The sequence below is a fragment of the Moschus berezovskii genome, chromosome 22 (genome assembly GCF_049115385.1).
Source record: "Moschus berezovskii isolate FMDL1 chromosome 22, NW_MosBer_1.0, whole genome shotgun sequence".
In the NCBI taxonomy this organism is placed as follows: Eukaryota; Metazoa; Chordata; class Mammalia; order Artiodactyla; family Moschidae; genus Moschus; species Moschus berezovskii.
In genome coordinates this window covers 10,378,772-10,402,268 of record NC_142481.1, presented here as the reverse complement: position 1 = coordinate 10,402,268, position 23,497 = coordinate 10,378,772, and the positions used below count along the sequence as shown (strand labels likewise).

The 23,497-nt window shown below is 55.0% G+C and overlaps 3 protein-coding genes across 3 annotated transcripts; all 3 read right to left on the bottom strand.

Annotated features, from left to right (window-relative positions):
* Nucleotides 1-2,837: 2,837 nt before the first annotated feature.
* Nucleotides 2,838-5,354, bottom strand: IRF2BP1 (interferon regulatory factor 2 binding protein 1). The gene has a single exon (XM_055411820.2). It carries the CDS (start codon nt 5,005-5,007, stop codon nt 3,253-3,255), a length of 1,755 nt encoding a protein of 584 aa, XP_055267795.1. The 5' UTR covers nt 5,008-5,354; the 3' UTR covers nt 2,838-3,252.
* Nucleotides 5,355-7,123: 1,769 nt separating this feature from the next.
* On the bottom strand, nt 7,124-16,342 carry MYPOP (Myb related transcription factor, partner of profilin). The gene is made up of 3 exons (XM_055411823.2): nt 16,224-16,342; nt 14,914-15,464; nt 7,124-9,313 (listed from the first exon to the last, which is right to left on the bottom strand). The coding sequence occupies exons 2-3, from the start codon at nt 15,410-15,412 to the stop codon at nt 8,598-8,600; spliced, it is 1,215 nt and encodes a 404-aa protein (XP_055267798.2). The 5' UTR covers nt 15,413-15,464; nt 16,224-16,342; the 3' UTR covers nt 7,124-8,597.
* A 6,315-nt stretch (nt 16,343-22,657) lies between these two features.
* Nucleotides 22,658-23,175, bottom strand: NANOS2 (nanos C2HC-type zinc finger 2). The gene has a single exon (XM_055411062.2). The coding sequence runs from the start codon at nt 23,158-23,160 to the stop codon at nt 22,744-22,746; it is 417 nt and encodes a 138-aa protein (XP_055267037.1). The 5' UTR covers nt 23,161-23,175; the 3' UTR covers nt 22,658-22,743.
* Between the last annotated feature and the right edge of the window lie 322 nt (nt 23,176-23,497).

Sequence of the window (23,497 nt, the reverse complement as noted above, 5' to 3'; positions counted from 1 at the left end):
ACAGAATGCTGTCCATCTCAGCTGATTCCTTGCTTTTTCTGTCTCATTTGCTTCATCTCTTCTCTCAGGGCTTGAAACCCTCTACTTGATCCCATTAAATGAAAATCCAGAGTCCTTCCTAAGGACCACAGGACCCTCAGTGTGCCCCTACCATCCTGCTGACCTCAGTTGTATGTCTCTCCCTGTTGCCAGGGCTGCACTGACTGCCTGGCTGCTTCTGGAGCGAACCACGCAGATGCCCACCTCAGGGCCTTTGCACATGCCATTCTCCCAGAGTGATCCTGGCTTGCTTCCTCACCTCCTTTAGTTTTTAGTGTCATCTCAGAAAGCCCTGCCTCCCTTTTTAAAGTACCAATCTCTGGCACTTCCCTGGAGGTCCAGTGGTTAGGACTCTGTACCTCTGCCACAGGGGGCATGAGTTCGATCCCTGGTCGGGAGCTGAGATCCACATTTTATGGGTCTGTATCTCCCACCTGAATGTCAGCTGCATGAAATCAGAGAAGGCATTCTGTTCCCTGTTGTATCCCCAGCACCTACAGCAGGGCTGGTCACACAGTGGGTGCTGAATAAACATTTCTTGAAGGGAGGAAATCCATTAATCTATCCATCCTTTTAAGCCAGCCAGTGCTGGGCAAGACTGGGGACTCGGTGGGACTGAGACAGCCTTGATTCTGCCCTTATGGGGCTCGCAGTGCAGTTCTATTAAGATTTAGAATGCTCAGGGCTGGGATAGGGGAGCAGGAACCCAGAAATGGCACCTAACACAGACTGAGGGTCAAGGAGAGCTTCCTGGAGGACGTGTCAGCAGAGTTGAGACCTGGAAGGTGAGGACTGAGCCAGGTCTTACCATGGGGACCAAGTGACTGACAGACCCAGTCCCGCCCTTCTTATGTCTTAACTCTTTAGTTCAAACCTGTCCCTCTCCCTGACTTCACAGCCTCCTCGCTCCCTCTCTCCTCTTTATCATCCTCTTTGTGACTCTGTCTCTCTTCTCTCTCCTTTCTCTATTGCTGGCATTTCCTCAGTGTGTCTCAGCCTCTCTTAACCCTCCAGGATGTTTCTTTTCTGAATGTTTGTTTGTCTCTGTTTCTACATCTCCCTCATCTCTGAGGGTCTCTCATCAATCTCTCTTTCCTCTCTGGGTCTCTATCTTCTCTCAATGAGCCAGTCTCTACAGCTCCTTCATCACCTCTGTGGCCTCCACCTTTCCCTGGGTCTCTCTCTGTGTCCCCGTCTCTCCTTTCATGAAGCCTCTTCATCCACTAACTGATCCCCAAATCACTCCAGAGCCTCTTGGCTCTGGCCCCACCCTGGCCCTGAATGAAGAGGGGCTGATCCAGCCCCTCACACCCACGCAGTTCAGGCTGTCTGCTCTGTTAATAGTTAACCCAACCTCTATCTAGAATACACACCAGCCAGGCTGGGGGTGACTCCCCTGCCCCCCACCCACCCACCAGCTGTTCTTAAAGGACCAGGTGTCGTCCATAGATCTTTAGCTCCTAGTGGGGCATAGTGTCCTGGCGTCTGGAGTCCTCTTAACTCTGAGGATGGGGGCAGGGGGAGCCACTCAATACTTGGGTCTGCAGAGCTGGGTCAGGGGAGGCCACAAGATTGCCCAGGAGGGGTGCTCAGGCTTGGAGCTCCATCCAGCGTCTCCCTTGCCCCACGCTTATCGCCTTGGTGTATTTAATCAGGGGTGGTTTTCCCAGCCCTGCCCAGAGCCCAGGCTGGCAGTGCCAGGGGTGACAGAACACCTGAGACCTGGTGGCTGGGGGGAGGTAGGGGACCCCTCAGGCCAAGAACTGAGGGTGCTCCAGCTACAGAGGACCAGGCGCCAGGGTCCCTAATATTTGAGAGTTGGGACTTGTGGGTGGGACACCTGGGTAACCAGCATGGGTCTGGACGTTAAGGCCTTCCAGAGTTGGGTGATATAACAGCTGGGTTCCCGACACCTGGGGCAACCTAGGGCCTCACAACCGTCTGACAGGACTGTGGGGGGCAGGACGGTCACTCCCCATCTCTCCGGCCACCTGCTGGCCTTTGCACCCGGCTTTCCCCCCTTCCCGGAATCTCCACGTCAGGGTCGCGCGAGGGGCGGGGGGTGGAGTGGGGAAGGCCGCTGGGGTGGGGGCTGGGCTCTTGGGGCCGCCCCCTCCCCTTAACCCCTGCTTTGCCGCAGCCCGTTCAGGCCCCGCCCCCTGACGCCAGCGAGCAGGAAGTCCTGGTTAATAATCAGCCGGCCGGGACAGGTGCGGGACAAGGCCGCACACATCAGAGGCGACCGCGGGGGGAGTGCCTTCCACCCGGCTAGTCACGGTGTCTCAGGGCGGCCGCCCTGGAGGCTGATCTCGATGGGCGCGCAGTTCAGGGCACCAGCAGAGGTAAGCAGCAGTCACCGTCTTCCCAGGGACCCTGTTTAGTGCACTTCAGGAGGTAAATGTCCTTGCGCAGTTCCCCCTAGCAATCTGGCCTAATTTTCTCCCTCCCTACTCACAGCTCGTCCCTTCTGGGAAGCCTTTCCATTCCCCCTCGGGGGCACTGTGTCCTCTACTTTCCGGGGATGGGCCAGACGGGAAACCTAATTCCCGAGCTTGGCTGTGGCTACCATGCAAGAGCCACCCCCTTCCCCTGCCCCGCTTCCCGCGTGAGCCTTAGTTCTGGCATCTGGAAAAAGGGCTGATGGCTAGAAGGCTCGGCCAGCCTTTGTAAAAACAGCCGGTGAGCCCACCTGAGTGAAGGGCGCCACCTGGAGGCTACAAAGCGACGTCCTCTCCCTTGCAGGATCAGTTTAGTCCCAAAGGGGGCGCAGCATCGCACACAACTAAGGGGCCAAGAAGGAAAAAACCCATCTTTCGGTTTATTGAAGGAGGAAAAGGGAGTAAGATGGGGGGGGGGCAATAAAATGCTTTTGCTTCGTTTATAAAGAGCGAGATTTCAGGAGACCCCTTCTCAAGGAGGAGGGGTCCACCTCTCCCTCAACTACAAGCAGCAGCAAAGCCAAGCCAAGGAGGGGGGAGGGAAACCAGAGGGGTCAGGGGACCCCAAACACCCCCTCGGACAGAAGCTTTCTCCCCCCACCCTCAATGCATCTACCCCAAGGGACCCATCTGGGATAAGGAAGTGGGTATATACACAGGTGAGGGAGGCACAGGCCTGGGTGGGGGAGGGAATAATTTATCCGCAGCAGCGGTGGGTGGCAAGGGGTGGAGGGGGGCGGGGGTAGATGGGCAGTAGACTGGTGGCAGTGGTGGCCTAGGGGTCCCGTTCTTTTTTAACCTTGATGTCTCCAGCAAGGATGGTGGCGATCTCTCCCTGCATGAAGGCCCAGGGGACAGAGGAGCCCACTAGCGGGCACTTGTCTCCGCTGGGGCAGTACACCTCTCCAGCAGGGCCCTGAGCCTTGATGAACTCCCGGGAGCAGGGAAAACAAAACTTATGTCCGGGCACTGAGGGGCACTGGACGAAGTGGGTGTCTTCCAGACGCTCCCGGCAGAGGGTGCAGCACAGGGGGGCCCCAGGGGTCGCCCCGGTGCCACTACCACCCCCGCTAACAGCTTCCGCCCCTGCTGTGGGGCTCACTTCTGCCTCACCGTTGCGGGCCACTAGACGATGCTGGGCTGGAGGCGGGGCCGTGGAGGAGGCGGCGGGGCTGGCACCCCCGGCGCGCACAGGGCCCCCACTCCCGGCGGGGTCCTTAGGGGAGTGGCCCAGGGCCTCGGCCACGTTCTTCAGGGCGGCGATGGGGGAGGGCACACCAGGGGTATCAGCGGAGAATGGGCCGCCAGGTGCCACCCAGTGCCGCTGCTGCTGCTCCTCTGTGGTCATCTTCCCAGCTGCCTCGCCCTCGGGCTCAGGTGAGGCCTTGCGACGGCGTGGAGTGGGAGCCAGATTCCGGGATGGGGCTCGTGGGGGAGGGCCGCAGAGGGCTGCAGGGGCCGGCTCTGGATACTGCTGGGGCAGGGCCTCGGCAGGGGCTGGCTCGCGGAAGCTGCGGACCCCATCCGTTAGCAGCTCCCCCAGCTGGCGCCATTCCCCAGAGCCGTGCCGGCGTTCATATTCGAGGTACTTGAAGCCTGATGAGGCCAGCGCCTTGCCCGGCTCGCGCAGAGCATCATGAAACATCTGGCGAGCGACGGCCAGGACTCCTGCGTACACGTTGCCAGAACCACAGGGGTATTCGGTGAAGAGCTTCAGCTCGAACTCGTAGCCTGGCGGGCGGGCAGTAGCATCGAAGGCGAACACACGTCCCACCAGCCCGTGATCCTTCTTGAAACGGACATTGAAAGGGGCGCAGGCGGACAGCGCCAGCAGTTGTTCCCGCACGGCTTTGGGGCGCCCGTGCCATTCCTCTGCCCGGCCCCTCATGGCCTCGTTCAGTTCTGCCAGACAGTCCGCATTCCTCTGTTGCTTCTCCTTCTCGAAATCGGAGCCGAAAGCTGGACGGGCAGGACTCAAGCCGGGTGCCAGCGTCAGGCCTCGGCTTCCCAGGCCAGACACCGCAGCTGCTAGCAGCCCGGGGGGCACCAAGCCGGGCATGGAGCCAAGCAGGGCCCTTCGCGCCCCCTCCGCCACAGCCTCTTCACGGCCCAGCCCATTGGCCAGGCGGGACCCCAGGGTGTACTCCAGCGCGGGCGAGGGCAGGGGGAGGCGGCCCGACGATGTGGCCCTGTCATAGCGGTCCTGGCCGGAGACAGCGCCGCCTGTCCCCGACGGCTGGGGCTGGGCCTGTGGAGGCGGCAACTGAGGGCCCTGTGCGGCGGCGGCAGCCAGGTCTTTAGTGGCCGGGTGCTTGAGGGCTGGGGGTCCCGGCGAACGGCCCTCGGGGAGCACGTGGCTGCGCTTGAGCTGGCGGGCGGCATCAATGAGCAGCTCGATGCGATCCGCGCCCTCGAAGTTCACGCATCCGCGGCACACGGCTTCACTGAAGTCCCACACCATGGCCCACGGCATCTTGGGCAGGTCGCACAGGTAGCACCACTGGCGGCGGGACGCCTGCACGGACGCCATAGCCCCCGCACGCGCCCGTTCGGGCTCTCGCCTTCCACCCGCCGCCGCCGCCGTTCGATCCGCGCCGCCGCCGTTTGATTCGCGTCCTCGGGACCGCGCGAGCCACGGCCAGGCCTTTCGCTCGGCCTCCCCGCGGATCCAGGCCCGGCCCCCCTTCCCCGCCCCCTGGGCCCTAAGCCTTTTTCCTCACTCCCGCCTCCTCGAAAAGACTGGCAGAGATACGTCGGCGCCCCCGCCGGGTCCAGGCTCCGGGCCGCGGCGCACAGCTCGGGCCCCGCGATGGGCCGCGGGCGCCGCCGCCTCGGGCTCCCGCCTCTCCCGCCGCAGCCGCCGCCGCCTCTTTCTGCCCCAGAGGCCGCTTCGCAGGGAAAGTTACATAACGCGCCGGCAAAGCCTTCTGGGAAACGTAGTCCCGCCGGAGCCTGTTCTTAAAGGGGACCGCAGGCTGCAGGAGTGTTGGGGCTCGCCGCCTCTCCGATGCGCCACCGTGACTACTCCTCGCCGCGGGGCAGGGAGTTTGGTCGCTCCAAGCTGCTGGAGCACAAAGGTTGGGGGCGGGGATGTGATACGGATGGTGAGAGCCACCGGGGATTCAGAAATTGCAGGAGGTGGACAGGCATCCGGTTTCTACTCCGACTTGCTGTGCAACTTTAGGCAAGTCTTGCCTTCTCTGAGATTCAGTTCCCCGCCCTTCAAAAGGTGGGCTGGCTACCGGTTACTGAAGGCAGCAGCTCGTGGGGCGGGGACGAAAGGGGCCTTAACTGGAAGGTTTCAGGATAGTGGGGGACAGGAAGCTGGCGACTCTAAGTGTTGGGTAGGGCTGTCCACTTGGCACTTCGTCTTGCCCAGAATCTTGGATATCAGGCTCTTGACTGGGGCCAGCGAAACCGGAGGGAGGAGAGGACTGAAGGTCTCCGCGTCAGGTGCTTTATCTGCCAAAGGGAGTGGTCGAACGCTCCTAACTGTTCCAGTTCCGCCGGCGCGCTCTGGTCTCCAAAGGGTTACAGTTTCTGCGCACCCCGCCGAACTTCACTACAGTTCCCGAAATGCTCCGCGAGGCGGACATACCGACGCACTTCCGCCGCCTGGGAGGTTGGTCGCGGCCTTCACGATTCCCGCTGTCTGTCCACAGCCCACCCCCCCCCCCACCTCAATTTCTGGGGTTTCTGAGCGCCGGGTTGAGAAGAGCTCTCGACCTCTACGGTTCACTAATTTGGAAGGAGAAAATGAGGCCAGAGATAGCAAGAGTTGGAGGTGGGGCATAGTTTCTGCGGAGAGCGAGAACCAGACCTCGTTTTTCCAACCTTGAGTGCTTACTACCTGATAGGCAAAAGCAGGCTTTTGGGACCCTCATGCTTCCCGGCGATGGAACGCTGCAGGGCATGCTTGGAGAAGGGCCGTGTGGAGGAGACAGGTTTCCAGATTCTAACCTACATCAGCCTCTTCTCTAGGCCTGGGTCTGTTGTTCAGTCGCTAAGCCTTGTTTGACTCTTTGGCTACCCCATGGGTTGTAGGCCGCCAGGCTACTCGAAGAAGTAGGCACGAAGCCTGGAGTGGGTTGCCATTTCCTTCTCCAGGGAACCTTCCTGACCCAGGCAGGCTCCTTCATTGGCAGGCAGAATTCTTTACCACTGAGCCACCAGGGAAGCCCGGGTCTCTGTTGTGCTCAAAAGTATTTTCATGACTTGCCAGGGTTGCATTCATTAGTAGTTTTCAAACTAATCAGGGAGCGCCTGCTTCCCCTCTCCTTCATTCCGTTGCAGCCATAGCAGGTCTGTTTCTGTTACCCAAACTTCAGTCTCAGCTGCACAATTTTGTTTATCACTGTTATCATTAACATTTTTCTTGAAGTTAACTCCTATGAAAAAAGGCTATTTACTTCTGCCTTATCCTAAGCGGTATTATGTGCATAATTACAGGTTTTAAGTACTAGGTTCATTTTTTACAAAATAAAACTACACATATAGAGCCATTAAAAAGGCCATCTATGTATCATGTAAAATCGTATTTGGGTTTCTTTAGTAAATATTAAAGAGAGTGGTATTCAAGAGTTCCAGCCAGACCAGTGAACTGCATTGGGCCCTGACAAATTTAGGGCAAGTTTCTAAACCTTCTCAGGAGAAAATGGAGACTCCTGCTTTTCATTGGGTACCTTCAGGTTAAAATGCACTTTCATATTAATGCTGAACTTGGAGCCTGGCATAGAAAAGGAGCACCATAAATGAAAGTTGTTTTTAAGCTCTGTTACTTCAAAGACAACCTGTGATGGGCAACGCTGAGGACACTGACTAAGATAGCTCAGGTCTTGCCCTGACAAGGCTCACCTGGAGGCAGACATTCAATTTAAATGTACTCAAATGAGACTGAACTGAACTGAACTCAAGGGGAGAAAGGAGGTGTCAGGAAAGACTTTCCTTGAGGGGGTGATATTTGAGCTGTGACCTGAGAATGAATTGTAGCCGGTAAAGACAGCTAAATCTTTATGCCCATATTACAGATGAGGACAGTAAAGGCCGGTAGTTTCACAGTTGGACAGGCAGTATCGGCTTGAACCAGGTCTGAGTCCAGGGTGATGGCTATACCTACTTAGCTACCAGGTTCTGCAGCCAGTTTGGGAGTAGAAAAGAGAACCAGCTCCCCGACTTCATTAAACTATAGGGGAAGCAGGCTTTAAATAGATAAAGGCGTGTGTTCATTTAGGGACCACAGGATGCTGAGGGAAAATCTAAGCAGCAGACCCATCCAAGGCCAGAAAAGGGAATCCAAGATATCCTCCTAGAGGTCACATTTAGTAGGGGGTGTCTGAAGGATGAAAAAGTAGGGTAAGATTTGAACACAGGACTTGATGGCTTTAAGGAAAAAATAAAAAAGTCTAGAAAACTACCAGCCTCCAACTTCAAGGGGGTGTCACCTGCCCAAAGAAAGATAGGGCTGGTATAGGTGGTGCAATTCCAGGCCTGTCTCAGGTAGAGCCCCAAGTAATTGTATTAAAAAATAAGTTTATTGATATCTGGTTACCACTGGGGAGAACGGAGAGGGTTAAACTCTGGAAGTCAGAGACTTGCAGTGGGAGGCAGAAGGCTCAACCTCCAACTCCCCAGTGAGAACTCCACTCCCTCCTCCCTAGGGTACAAACTGCAGTCTCCTCTTCATCCTGATTTGTCTTGCAGCCCCCACCCCCTCCAAAGTCTGGGTTGGGGAGGTGGGTAAGTTCTCTTCAAGTCAAGGCCAGGAATTGTTGGGGGCGGGGGCGGGGGTGTGGGGTAGTGCAGGTTTCCCTTCGCAACCCACCATATTATTATGTTATATAATAAACAACATAAAATCCATGGCTTAGAAGTCGGGGTTGGGGGAAGCAGCCAGGCAGACAGCGCTGTACTGGAGAAAGGGCTGGGGGGCCCATCCAGGAGGCCTCCCCACCCCAGAATCAGGCACTAACTAGTACAGGGGGTGGGGTGCTCGTGCCCCTGCAGCAGGGAGCCGGGGTGCAGCTGGGGAGGGAAGGTGCATTGCCCTCCTCCACAGGGCTAAGGTTGGGGAGGAGGTGCAGGCAAAAGGTGTGCAGACAAGCTCGAACCCCACGGCAGATTTCAGGGAGATTTCCATCGCCCCCGCCTCTTCCGTGTAGGGAAACTTTTCCTCCTTTTGTGTGGGGGGGAGTCATGGGGTAGGAGAGGGGCAGGGGGTGGCCGGGGGGCCCCCTCCTCGCTCCTCGGGGCAATGATCACCCCTCTGGCTGTCACCACTGTCCCATCCACCACGGCCGCCACCACGGACACCGGCTCTGGGGTGACCTCCACCTTGGGGGAGGGTGGGGGCAAGATGGGCCTGGGGGGTGGGGGTGGGGGCGGGGGTGGGGGCAGGGGTGGGGGCAGTGGGTCAGCAGGGGTTCCTGGCAGAAGGGGCAGCAGGGCGCTGAGGGCCTCGCTCAGTTTGGTCAGTCCCTGGCGCAGGGTGCCTGCCAGCTCCCGGATGGCATTGGCAGTCTCCTGCTGAGCCCGCAGGAAGTCCAGGGAGGGGTCTGGGGCTGAGGGCGGAGGCAGCGGAGGGGGTGGGGGGCTGGGGGGCGCGGGTGCCACTTGGGCTTGCTGTGGTGGCTGGGGGGGCGGGGGTGGTGGTGGGGGTGGTGGAGGGGCTGGGGGCGGTGGAGACAAAGCCAGGCGGGGCAACTGGACGGTCTGCAGGGCTGGAGGGGGCGAGGACTCACGCTCCTTGAGTGGCTGGCAGCCCTCTTCCTGGGGATTGCAGGAGGCTCTGGCCCAAGGCTCTGGGCTGCTGGAGTCCCCCTTGCTGTGGGCTGGTGTGTCTGTGGAGAGAGAGATGTAGGTAAGATGGGCGGGACCTGTAACGCTGTCATGATTTCCCCTTTCCACCTCCCACCCAGCCTGGCCCCAAAGTCAGCCCTTGAAAACCTAAGTCGGATCATGCCTTGGAGCAGAAGCCCCATGACCCAGGGGGGAGAAACAATATATTTAACAATAACCTGGTGGCCGATGCCAGCCTTAATGGAAACTGGGTCTTGGAGGTCTCCTGTTGAGCCAGGTAGCTCTGCTCTCATTCAGAGTAAGAACCAACATTCTAGAAGACTCTGAACTATCCAGACAGAACCATCTCTGGCCACATCCCTGGATCCTGGGGAGAAGAAGGGAGGGGATAGGAGGGCCTGGGAGAAAGGAGAGGTGGCTGGTGCAGGAGAGGGAAACTTCTGGAGGAATAGCGGATCTCTCCAACCAGGATGGCAGGACAGCAGTCTCAAATCTGGCTTGTGCCAGGTCAACCACAAGCCTGCAGGGCTTCCTCACGCCTGTTCTCACCTGGGATGTCATTCATGCTCGTGGACATGAAGAGTCTGCATGCACAGGCTCCCAGATTTCCTGAAGCTCTCCTTCCGGCTGTGTACTCGCATATCCCCTCCAGTAATCTCATCCAGTAATGCCTCCAATTCACTTGCCTGATCTGAGCTTCTGGTTCTCCCCTATACCTGCTCCTCCCGCAGCCACCCCCATCTCAGATGATGACAGCTCCATCCTTCTAGCTGCTTAGGACAAAGTCAAAAAGTCACTTTTTCCCAAGACACCAATCATGTACAAATAACCATTTGTCCAATATCTGTCCGGCTCCATGCCCCTCATCCTGGTCCAACCGCCATCATCTCCCCACCTGGGACTATTCACTGGGCTCCCAGCCCCACCTCCACCCCTGAAGAGTCTGTTCTCCACCAGCAGCCCTCAAGGGTCCAACTGAAATACAGGACAGTTATGCTACAGGAAAGTGGCTACTCACAAAGGACCTCATTATCATTCATTTACACGGAATATCCAAAATGGACACTTAAAGGGACAGAAAGTGGATTAGTGGTTGCACATGGCTGGACAGAGATGGAGGGACATGGCAGGGTTGATGGCTAAAAGGTATAGGGTTCCTTTTTGGAGTGATTGAAAGCTTCTAAAATTGACTGTAGGGATGGTTGTGCAAGTCTGCTGCTGCTGCTGCTGCTAAGTCACTTCAGTCGTGTCCGACTCTGTGTGACCCCATAGATGGTAGCCCACCAGGCTCCACCGTCTCTGGGATTCTCCAGGCAAGAACACTGGAGTGGGCTGCCATTTCCTTCTCCAATGCATGAAAGTGAAAATTGAAAGTGAAGTCGTTCAGTCGTGTCCGACTCTTCGCAACCCCATGGACTACAGCCTACCAGGCTCCTCCACCCATGGGATTTTCCAGGCAAGAGTACTGGAGTGGGTTGCCATTGCCTTCTCCCTGTGCAAGTCTATGAATATACTAAAAGCCCCTGAATTGTACACTTATTAAATCAGTGGGCTGTATGGTCTGAGAATTCTCCCTCAATAAAGGTACAAGTGAGATCTGTCTTTTATCTGCTCAGAACCCTCCTGTGGCTATTATTTCATAGTAAATGCAAGGTTCTCAGGTCCCCACGATCTGCCTCCATTGCCTCCCTAACCTCACGTCTCACTCCTTCTCTTTCTTGTTCATTTGGTTCCAGCCACATTGACCTCCGTGTAGGTCCTCATACACTTTTTGTTTGTTTAAATTTTGGCCACACTGGGTGGCATGTGGGATCTTAGTTTCCCAACCAGGAATCAAACCTGTGCTCCCTGCATTGGAAGTGTGGAGTCCCAACTACTGGGCCGTCAGGTAAGTCCCAGATGCTCATACACTGTAGACCCACTCCTGCCCCAGGGCCTTTGCACTTGCTTCTCAGTCAGCCTGGAAAAGATCTTTCCCCAGTCACCTGCCAGGCTCCCTCCCTCACCTCCTTAGGCTTGTGCTCAACCTCGGTTTCCCTGGGAGGAACATCCACAACCCTCTGTCTGAAGCAGCTCTGTCCGTCTCTCTCTTAACCCTCCCTGATTTGATTTATGGCACTTATCTCCACCTGGCATGGGATCGATCTGTGTTTGTGGTCTGTCTCCTCCTCCTTATGTCAGCTCCATCAGGCAGGGCTTTGTTTTGTTCACTGCTGTTTACCCAGCGCCTAGACAATGTCCAGCACATAATTTTGTCTTTAATGAGAAAAGAACCGGGGCTTCCTAGGAGTCAGTGCTGACTGGGCACCAGGGCCCAAGTCTGGTAGCAACCCTCCCACAGCTCCCAGCACCCAAGGGGGATAATCCAAGACTTTCTCTCGGGCTATAAGGTCTTAGCTTTTGCCCCTTTCTATTCTTCTTTGCCTCAAGGCCAGTGTACACACTGTTCCCTCCACCAGGATCACCACCCCCTCCATCCTCTTAGGCCAGGCAGTCTGGATAGATGGGAGAGGCTGGCAGAGCGCCAATAACCAGAGATAAAGGTGGTTGGACATCTTCCTGGCCAGCCCTGAGTGAAGTGGCTAAGTTCTCCTCTTATGTTATTTCACTGAGTCCTCCCAGCCAGTCAATGGGGTAGGTGCTATCATTATTAGCCCATTTTACAGATGAGCTGACTTGAGGCCCAGAGAGGTGTCACAGAGCTGGTGAATGGGAAAAGAGGGCTTTGAACCTAGGTAGGTTTCGGAGCCTATGCTTTTAACCATTCCTTGGGCCGGCGCTATGGGATCCACGGTGGCAGGTCTTCTTCATAAAGCACATGGGAATTGCAGCCACTTGGAAATAATATGACTTTTCTAGTCTAGTAAAGGAAGAGCTTCCTAGACTTTTCCAGTCTAGAAAGATCCCCTGGAGGAGGGCATGGCAACCCACTCCACTATTGTCGGCTGGAGAAGCCCATGGACAGAGGAGCCTGGCGGGCTACAGTCCATAGGGTCACACAGAGTCAGACATGACTGAAGTGACTTAGCACAAGCACAAAAATAACAGAAAGGGGCCAGGCTTCACACTCACAGGGGTTATGGAAGGACCACTAGGAGAGTTAAAAATCAGAGTTATTTGCAACCTTTGGGACTCAGTTTTCCCACCTGTAAATGGATGCGTGTGAACACAGGACCAAGTAATTCTGTAACAGAACATCTCCCCAAGGGTGATTACAGATGTTAAGTGAATCACCATGGGTATATGGTATAGGCCAGTGCCTGGCACACAGTTAAGGTTTCAATGTTGTTATTGTTACTGTTCTTTCATTCAGATATTAGGTCACAAGATAAATAGTCCTTATCTGTCCTTCCAGTATCAGCAAAGATTCCTCAGGCTGCCCCAGGCCCTGCTCCTGTCCTTCAGTCAGAGTAGTTCCTCTTTTAAGAGTTTTACACAGTGGGTAATCTCTGTGTGATTCTAATCAAGGATACTTTAAGCACATGTCTGCCTCAGGGCCTTTGCATCTGCTGTTCCCTCTAGCTGGAGTGCTCTTCCTCTAGATATCCTCTTGGCCCAGTCTCTTTTCAGGTCTCTGCTCAAATATCACCTCCAGAGAAGCCCTTCCTGACTCCCCTGCCTACAGTGGCCACCCTCCTCTCATTGCTCACTATCCTCTTAACATGCTTTACCTCTTTTACCACCTCTTCATATAATTTCAGGGTTTGATTTGAGGGTTACTTGTTTGTGGTTTGTCTACCATAGCTAGAATGTCAGTTTCATATGGAAAGGAAAATTGTCTTTTTCTCCATAGTATTCGCAGCACCTACCACGATGCCTGTTGAATGAATGAATGAATGGAGGGGTTGCACAGCTTTCAAAGTAATAATTCTGCCACCTCAGTGCTGGTTCAATGGGGCCATTTCACAGAAACACTGACGTTTGCTTCATACTGAGGACGAGGGTCCCAAGTGATTGTGTCCTTCTCCTGCTTAAGACACTGCATGCCTCCCAGATGCCCTCAAGGTAAAATCCAAAGTCCTGACCTTTATTTACAAACCATGTGTGATCCAGATCTGGCACACTCGTTAACTCTCAGTCAATATTAATTGTTGTTGTTGTGGGCTTCCCAGGTGGCTCAGCAGTAAAGAATCTGCCTGCAATGCAGGAGCCATGGGTTTGATCCCTGGGTCAGGAAGATTCCCTGGAGAAGGAAATGGCAACCCACTCCAGTGCTCTTGCCTGAGAAATCCCATGGACAGAGGAGCCTGGCAGGCTACAGTCCATGGGGTTGCCAAAGAGTTGGACTTGACTTAGCAACAAACAAAAACAATATATATATACATGGTATATATATCAGGCCATCTAGTCCAGTGCATAAGTTAAGTTCACGGACTTAACTTGAGTTAGACACAACCTGCATTTAAGTTCTTACTGCTTACTTGCTGTGTGATCTTGGGTGAGTGAATGCACCTCTTGAAATTACAATACATGATCCTGAGATGCCTTGTTGGATCACGTGTCCCCTCTTTCTCTAAACCCTTCAGTGGCTCCCCACAGTACTTAAGATAACACTGAACTCCTTATCTCAGCCTAAAGGACCTGCATGGTTTGACCTTTGCTGACCTCTCTGGCCTCATCTCAAAAATACATTCTTTCTTCATTCCTCTCCTCTCAGAAGGCAACATCTTTCAGTTTCCTAAAGTGGCCAAGCTCTCTTGCCTCCAAGCCACTGTACATGCTCTTCCTTCTTCTGGAACACTTTTCCAGCTCTTCTTCATCCTCGCTCTGTATCTCAACTTCCTACTCCAGGAAGCCCTCCTTGACTGCCCAGGCTGGATCAGGTGCCCCCCTCAGAACTCCCACCACCCAGCCCTGCCTGCTCTGAGTCATCACGTTCTATGCATGGATCTGTCTCCCCCACTGAACTGTGAGTCCAGAAGGGCAGACCTGAGGATATCTCAGTCACACCTTTGTCTCAAACACTCGGGGGCAGTTGCCTGGGGAATAGCTGTAGGAGAAATAATCATCCAGAGTCAAGGCTGCATGGGAAGTTTTGTACTCCACTCTCCTGGGTTCCTCTACTCTGGGCATGACCTTGGGAAAATGACCAAACCTTCCTGAGTCTTTGATTTACAAAATGGTGAAACAGTTCCTACTTAACAGTGTTGGTAATTGTATCAGGAACTAACAAGCAGGCAATGTGCTAAGCAGTTTACACATATTAGCCCATTTAATTTGCCCAGCAGCCCTGTGAGGTGGAGACGATCTTTTATTCCCAATTCACAGATGCAGAAACTGATGAGCATTAACTTATCCCAAATGACACAGCTGAGTGGCAAAGTAGTAACTGGAGCCCAAACTGTCTGCCTCCAGAGTCACTCCCTACACTACAATTCGAAAATCATGGGAGAGCTAATGATCCCAGCTGTGGATTTCTGGAGCCAGATCTCCTAGGTCTGGGTTCCATTCTTGTCTCTGACAGTCATTACACTTTTCTGAGCCTCAGTCTCTACAGGTGTAAAATGGGGATTATAGCAGCATGCCCGTCACATGGTTGTAGTGAGGATCTGAAGCGCCATAGAAAGGACTCGGAACAGCGCCAGACACAAAGTAGAATTTGGTTGCTTTTGCTAAGGTGATGGATGCTGAAGGAACTCACCCGCGCGTCGATCCTCCCTGCGATCCTCAGACAGCACATAGCGTTGGGCGCAGGCACTCGGGGTTGGCGGCTGTGAGGAGGCAGCCGCGGGGGGCTGCTCGGCCCCTGCACTAGCTCCTGACCCCGCCACACCCGGTCCCAGGATGGCAAAAATGGTCTCCTCCTCAGCGGAGAAAGCGTCCTCGGCGGCAGGCCCCGCGCCCTGCGTGGAGTGCGGCACGCGGGCCAGCTTCTCTTTGGTGCGGCGCTTGAAGTCGTTCCAGCGCTTCTGCACCTCCTGGCCCGTGCGCTTCCAGCTGGTGATGCCGTTGATCTTGGCGGCGATGCCGTCCCACACTCGCCGCCGCTCGGCTACGCTCACCCGACGGCTCTGAGCGCCGTAGAGCTGCGGGTAGTGGGCGCGCACCTCGCGGATCAGGATCTGGTTCTCTTCAAACGAGAAGCGCGGCTTGCGCAGCCGGGTGGTCTCTTCCGCTTCGCCCGCCGCCGCCGAGGCCATGGCGCCCCCCGACGCCGCCGTCCGGCCGCCTGGCGCATGGGGGGCGCCGGCGCTGAGGGCACAGGGCGCACAGCGCTGGCAAGGGGTTCAGCGGCCCCGCGCCTCCCGCCCCACCCCGGCCGCCCCGACACCAGCTCCCGGGTCCCCGGGGACAGGGGTGGGGGCGGAGGGCAGACGGAAGAGACAGGCTGCAGGGGGCCGTCAGAGTGCCTAAGAATAGATGACACCGACTGAGCGCTCGTCTCGTGCCAGGCGCGGCGCAAAGTGCCAGGCCAGGGAGTTGATGAAAATGGGGGGAGGGTCTGGAGGAGTGGAGGGAAATGAGGAAGAGCGGAAGAAGAGGGGGTGTCTGCGGCAGTTAAGAGGAGAACTGGGGGCATAGGAGAGTGGGAAATGCAAGGAGAATAGGCGTTTCTCGGGGGTCGATGAAACACGAGGGTGATGGGGATAAGGAGATCCTCAAAAGGAGATGCAGCAAGAAGGGGGAGAACTGGATCAGTGGAGCGCTCTGGGTGTTCGGGGGCAATCGGACGTCTGCAAGACCAGTAAGAAAAGTGGTCCTTAGAAGGGCAGTCCAGAAAAAATGGTGAGTTGGGGGCTCCTAGAACAGTGGAGGAGCCGGGAATATAAACTCCTAGGGATTAGGGTCTGCGGGAATTGTGGGGGCTCTGGGGATTGCCACGAATCAAGGGGAGCCCTGAGGGTTATGGGGATGTGGGATTGGCTCGCGGGGCAACGGGGGCTAGGGGAGACTCCAGGAAGAGTGAGGGTCACGGAGGGTGGGGGCCGAGTCGGGCCGCGGATCACTCACCGGCGCCGCCGCAGCTCCCGCCTGCCCGTCGGTCAAGCCTCGGGCTTCTGCGGCCTCTTCCCTCCCTCTGCGGGCTCTCTCCCTCCCCTTCTGGGCCCCGCCCCCGGCCGCCCCGCCAGCCAAGGCGCAGGCGCACCTAGCGCCGGACGGCCCCCCTAACGCCCTTACCGCTTGGGTTTCATTCCCCCCGCCCTAGCGCAAGCGCAGAATTGCCCTCCACCGGCCTCCGTCAGCGGGCTGCAGTTGCGCAGGCGCAAGGTTAGCGCGGCGCTGGTTCCCCTAGGTCCCTGATACCACCAGAGCGCACGCGCAAAACCGTCGTACGCATGCGTGCCTCTCTCCCCGCTAGCCTTGGTACCCAGAATCTGTGTCCTGCGCAGGCGTAGCAATCTTTGGAGGATCAGGAAGGGACCGTGGAGAGCGATGGGACTGCATAGCTTCTCAGTGTTTCGGACGATCTTCCAGCCCACTCAACCCTCTAACTTTGTCTGTGTGTTTCTTAGAGAAAGGGGAGGGAGACGGTGCTGGTAGCGCTTCGTTTCCATGACAACTGCGTGGGTGGGGTGGGGAGCGCCAGAAAACTAGGTTTGCAGCCCCATATACCCGTCCGTGCGCGGGACTGCTAAGAATCTGCAAACCATCTATTACCCGTAGGGGCGGGGCACCCAGGGGATATTCCGCCCCAGGCGGGTGCAGTAACCATAGTAACTCATCTACTTTCAAGCCCTGCCTGGGGGGGACCCTGTCCACTTACGTCACGACTGACACGCGGGGAGGGAGATCAGAGTGAGAGCTTCTTGGCTGGTAAGGGGTGATCCCGGCACAGACATGACTTTAAGCAAATGCATGGAGGCAGAAATGAAGCTAGAACACGGGTTCTAGCTGGGAGGCAGGATGATGGAGTTAAGTCTACCCGGAGAAATTTGTAGCTACATCCTTCTGGAGTCCTCAAGGTCATTCAACAAACAGTGCTTCATTGATCATTCAAACAAATATTTATTGAGCGCCTGCACAATTCTAGGTGCAGTGAACACAAAAGACAAATTTTTATACCTTCATGGAGTTCACTTTTTAGTGGGGAGAGTGAGACAATTAGCAAAATAAGTTATATAAGTGAAAAAATGGTAAGTACTATGAAATAAATAGAAGTGGGCAAAGGGGTTGGGCAGCGTGGTGTGCATGTGTGTGTCTGTAATTTTAAAATAAGGTGGTTGGGGGAGGCCTCTCTGAGAAGGTGACATTTGAGTAGACACATGAAGGAGGTGAGGGGACAAGTGCAGTCAGCGGTAAGACTAGCAGGAAGCTAGTGGACTGGACAGGAGGGAGCCAGCAGGCAGGGTAGGGTGAGGAGACAGAGGTTTTCAGGGCCTTACGGGTCACTGTAAGGATTTTGGACTTTACAGGAGGTGAGCGCCATGAGCAGAGGAAGGGCATGATCTGACTGGTGTTAATAGTAGAGACTGACTTCAGGGAGCATGAGTGGGAGCTGAGGCCCCATGAAGAGGCAGTGGCTCAGGTGAGAGGTAGTAGTGGCTCCAACCAAGGCAGTAGCTGCTGAGGTGAGCTGAAGTGGAATTGCGTAGAGGAAGTGAGAGAATGAGGAGCTGAGGATGACTCCAGTATCAGGGCCTGAGTAGCGGAAGGATGGAGCTACCAGAAGCAAAGACTGGTAAAGGGCTACAGGAGGATCAAGAGTTCAAGTTTGCCCAAGTACAGATATCAGGTTGGCAGTTGAATGTTTGAGTCTGAACTTCAGGGGAGAGGTTCAGTCTTGAGAGGAATTTAGGAGTTGTCAGTGAATAATGGCATTTAAGACTGGGAGAGGCTGGCGAAGGAACGAGTGTAGATAGAAAAGAAGTCCATGGCCTTAAGGCTGGGCACTCAGATGTAGAGGGCTAGGATCAGCCAAGAAGACTGAGGAAGAGCAGTCAGGGAGTGAAAGGAGATCCAGGGTGGTCTGCTCTCCTGAAGGCCAAGTGAGAAGTGCAAATCGAGGGTTTTATGGGTCAGTCGCTAAGTCTTGTCCAATTCTTTGCAACCTGATGGGACTGTAGCCCACCATGCTCCTGTGTCCATGGGATTTCCCAGGCAAGAATACTGGAGTGGGTTGCCATTTCTTTCTCCAGTGTATCCTCCTGACCCAGGGATCAAACCTGTGTCTTCTGCACTGGCAGGCATGCAGATTCTTTACCACTGAGCCACCTAGGAAGTCCAAGCAAGGAGGGAAGGGTTAACAAGGCCAAATGCTGCCTAGAAGCCAAGTTCAATGAAGTCTGAGAACCGATCACTGGGGCTGGTGACACAGAATTCATCAGTAATCCTGAAAAGGGCAATTTTGGTGGTGTGGTGGGGCAGGAGCTGAATTGGGTGAGTTCAAAGAGAGGTTATAGAGAGAGCCAGTGTAGATGATCCTTTCTAGAGAGGAAATGGAGTGGTATCTGGAAGGAGGCTCAGGATCTCGAGAGGTTTATTTAAGAAGGGAGATGTGCCTATGAGGTGATCCAGAGAAGGGGAGATTGATGCTCTGGAGGAGAGAGGAGAGAATCATGGCCTCATGTCCTTGAGTGGGTACGATGGGTGGGACTCAGGGCACAAGTAGGGGTTGGTCTAAGGGGCCTGGGCTGTTTGGCCACAATAAACGGGGAAGGGCTGTATGGGCATGGAGACAGGCCGGTGTTGACGTAGTCTCAACAGTGTCGGGAACATGTTCTCTCCTGGTTCCTTCTGTTGTCTCAGTAGCGTAGGAAGGAAGGTCAGGGATGAAAAGGAGGCGCTGAAGTTAGCAGAGAGAGAGGAGAAAGCATGAAATAGTGAATGGCCAGGGAAATGTAGACAAATAGAACTTGTCATTGGATGTAAAAGTGTTGAGTCCCCATGATTGTGTGTTCTTCTCTGTTCATATTTTTTTCTAAGGGGGTGCAGGCGCAGAATGGGGTGGTAAGCTGACTTTCACCAGGGCTGTGTTTAGATGAGGTCCCACCATGTGTCCCATGAAGGATCCAGGAATCAGAGGCAGCCCATGCAAGGACGTTATGAGCAATGTTAAGGAGCTTGAATGAGTTAGGATGGGCAGGGTGTGAAGTGTGCATTGGAAAGAACCCCTCTACTGTGTGGAAGGTGGGTGGGAGGGGCCGAGATTATTGTCCAGAATCAAGGGAGAGGTCTGGAGGGGAGGGCAAGGAGTGGGTGGGAGAGCCTGGACCAGGGCAAGGACGGTGGGAAATGAATTGGGAGACATTTGAGAGGCAGGATATACAGAGTGTGGTGACTGTCAGGTTGGGGACAGAAAGGGAGGTGTCTAGGTGACACCCAGGTCTCCAGCTCAGGTCCCAGTTGGGGAGATGAGGACCTGGTGAGTATAAGGTGATCCGTGGATTGAACTGTGTCCCCAACTTCCCCCCCAAAAAATAATATTGAAGTCCTAACCCCTTATTCAGAATGTGACCTTATTTGGAAAAGGGGTCCCTGCAGGTGTAATTACTTAAGGTGAGATCATACTGGAGTAGGGTGGGTCCTTAAGCCAACATGACAGTGTCCCTATAAGAAGAGAGACACGGAGGGAAGAAGACAGCCCTGTGAAGAGAGAGGCAGAGATGGGAGTGAAGCTGTCAGAAGAAACAAGGAAGCCTGGGGCTGCCAGAAGCTGGAAGAGGCAAGGATCCTGCCTTAGAGCCTTGGAAGAGAAGGCAGCATTGCCAACAGCTTGATTTCAGATTCCTAGCCTCCAGACCTGTGAGAGAATGCATTTCCAGTGTTTCAAGTCCCCCAGTTTATGGTCCTTTGTTATGGCAGCCCTTGGAAATGAATACACTGCACATCCAGGGCAGGCACCCAGGATGCTGGGGCTCCATGAGTGTGTGGGCTGTGCAGCCAGTTGGGTCTAAATCTGTGTGCAGAGGCTGCTGGTAGGGAGCCGTCGGCAGAGCGGTATGGAGCTCTTCAACAGTGAGGTGCTGGGGGAGATTAAGGTCAGGGGACATTATTCCTCTGGCTCCTTGTGTCCTCAGCTCTTGTCAGAGCTCCCCTGCCACTTAATTATCTGCTGAATAAATGAAAATTCATTTAAAAAAAAAAAAAAAAAAAACCTTGGTCACTAATTGTCTGTCTCCATCCTCTCCTCGGAGCCCCAGATCAGGTCTCCTGGACGCTTTCATCTTGGATGTCCCCAGGTACTTTGTATCTATCCTCCATCCCAGATGACCTGAACATCTTCCTCCTTTCACTTCTCTGGTCTAAAGTGTGCCCCCTCCACCTGTCATCATTGCCCTGAGTATTATCACCCCCTTGTTGCTTTCCATAACTCTTGCCCACCCTTTGCCAGAGTGCCCCACTTCCTCCAAGGCTCAACCTGCCCACGCGGGCACACCACAGTTCTGGGGTTAGGGCATCCCTTCTGGCTGTTGTTTGAGGGATTTGGGGATCTCTGTTGTGGGCAGATCTGCATTTTTGGAAAAGGACCTGTGAGCAGAGGTCTCTGGTTTTTTCTCTGTAGAGTGTGTGAGAGCAGAGCCCAAGGTGAATTTCAGAGTGCAAAAGCACAATGCAGGTCAGATTCTCAAGGTCTGCAAGATTCTGAACTCTTTGCCTTCCCCTTATACCTCTCTGATCGTACTCAGCTGGGCTGCTGCTTCTGCAAAGATTCAGTTCGACCTTAGGGCCTTTGAACTCACTGTCACCGATGCATGGAATGCCCTTCTGGTTTCCTCAATTTATCTGGACTCTGCTGAAGTGTCACTTCCACAGAAAGACCTCCCCTGACCACCTACTCTCCACCCCTTTGCCCTGCCTCTTATCCTTCAGTGCGCCTATCACCCACCTGATATTATGTTGGCCAAAAAGTTCGTTCCGGTTTTCCGAAGATATTTAAAACCCGAACGAACTTTTAATTGTCACCTCATTCCCTTCTCCACTAGAATGTCACCTCCATGAGGGCAGGAGCCTTGTCTGCTTTGCTCATTGCCGTAACCAGCAATGTCCAGAACAGCGCCTGGCACAAAGTAGGCGCTCAATAAATAATGTGTGGAATGATGGAAAGAAAAAAAGCGCTGGTATCATATGCAACGTTTTGTGGTTATGTGCGTTTCCCCCAGGGCAGGGACCAGTCCTTTTGGTCACCTCTCCAATGGGCTCTGGGAGCCGAGTTTGAGACCCACCACAAAATAGGTCCTGGATGATGTGGATTCTAGCAGGAGTGGGAGGGGACTCTGGACAGAGCCCGGAAAAAAAAAGACGAAGAAAGGGATTCTAGGGTCGAGGTGGAGGCTGGGATTTAGGGAACAGTCCACAGGTGACCTGTGTCGGACGATGTATGGGGAGGCACGTTCGTGGGAGGGACCCGGGTCTCCTTCCTGCTCCGCCTCCTGCTTCCCAAGTTTTAAGACAAACTCGGGTCTCCCCACCCTCCACCCACCCCCAGCCTCGGAGGAAACAGACTTAGCGATTTCAAAGAGAACCAGAAACGCGTTTTTATTTATTAACTAGAGCTCAACACCCGGGTCCAGCCCTGAGCTAAAAACCGAACAACTTAAAAATCTGACTGGGGCTTTTCTTTGCCCCTAAAATAAAATCTAGGCGGTTGCCATTCCACTCCGGGCATTAAAACCCCTTTCCTGTGGGAGCTTCGTTTACTAAACTGTTGGAGGTTGAACAAAAACTCGGGAGGTCAGAAAGAACCATTTTACAAACTGTGGGGATTTGTGGGGGCGGGTGGGAGGTGGCGGAGAGACGCCCTCTCGCTACGGAAAAGACCCACCGGTGATTCGCCGTCACCATGGGGTCAGGAGCGCAGTAAAACCGAAAGAACGATGGGAAGAACAACCAGGGGGCAGTTCAAGGGTACAGGCTCACCCCAAGGCTCTCCAGCCCCAGATAAGCTTGCGAAGACGTGGTGCCCATCTGACGTGACCCCTCCTTCTCCCAGCTCTTGATGGATAGGATGCTGAGGGCGGGACCTATCCGGTGCCGTCCACGATGAAACGGTGGGTCTGCCGGTGGCCCGAAGGAGGCGGAGGAGGCTGGTTTAAGTCAGAATCCCATGTTGAAGTTCTTGGGCTGGAAGGTCCACGCCAGCCTGTTTACTCTCTCCAGATTCTCAGGGGTGTCCCTGGGAGAGCACAGCGGAGTCCTGCAAGCCCAACGGTCCAAGAATTCCCCAAGGAATGGAACTCTGAGGGTTGAGAAGTCAAAGAGGCAGGGCAGGTGTCCCAGAAGAACTAAAGATCCATGGACTGTGGCCCAGGAGGAGCAACGGGGCTATGTGGTCCAAGGAGAAGGGGGTCCCTCTGTACCGGAGAATCCACAGACATTCCGAGACAGAGCCCCTAGAGCTGAGAGTTCTAAGGGGCGGCAGAGCCGGCCTGGTTTCCCACTGCCTCCGTTGTTTCAGGATCCAGCAGAGATCGAGTACTGAGAGTCAGACATTCCAAAGGGCCGGATGAGTCCAGGGATGGGGAGAGTCCAGGGACTTGGGAGGGCTGAACCAGGGAGGGTTGGGGCAACAGCGGTAGGTACCTGACTGTCTTCAGCGCTTGACCTTGCGGCCGGCTGAGTTGCGTCCACTGCGGCGGTAGAGAGACTGCTGCCCCCCGTTGAGTGGGCAGTACTTCAGCGTGTGGGCCTGGTCCCCGGTGGCTCCACACAGGGGACACACATAATGCCGCAGGATGGGACACACCACCACGCCCTCCGGTGTCTTCAGCTGGTGTGAGGAATACACATGACGAGATTCTCCATTGTGCTTGCAAAAGTTGCACAGGGTGGCCAGGCCCCCGCCGGGCCCCCGTCCTCCCTGCCCCTGATGCTGCTCCACTTGGGGCCCGGGTCTCGGCTCCCCAGTCCCTTGGGTCTCCGACCCTTGCCCCCGACTCTGGATCAATGCCAGCACCACCTGGCTCAGGTTGAAGTAGTCCTTCCACATGTCAAAGGGGGGCAGCTGCATGGCACCCGGGGGAGTGTTAGTGGTGAGTGGTTGGAGAGAAGTGGGCTGGGGGCCCGCCGACTGGAGCAGCTGATGTTTTTCAGGAGCAGAGAGGAACTGCACCCCTTTTATATCCCCAAAGACCCTTCTAAGCAAAGGTGGAGCTTAGGATTTAAAGGGCCCACTCCTTTCCTTTGATCCCTTCTGATTTTAATCCCCCATGGAGATCTGGAAGGGGGTCTTTCCTGTTGTCTCTGGTCCTTGCTGGGTCTGCAAGGTGCTCTGTGACCTCTGGAAAGACCTGTCTCCTTGGGTCTCAGTTTTTCTGTCCTTTCAACAAAACTTCATGTCTGCGAAT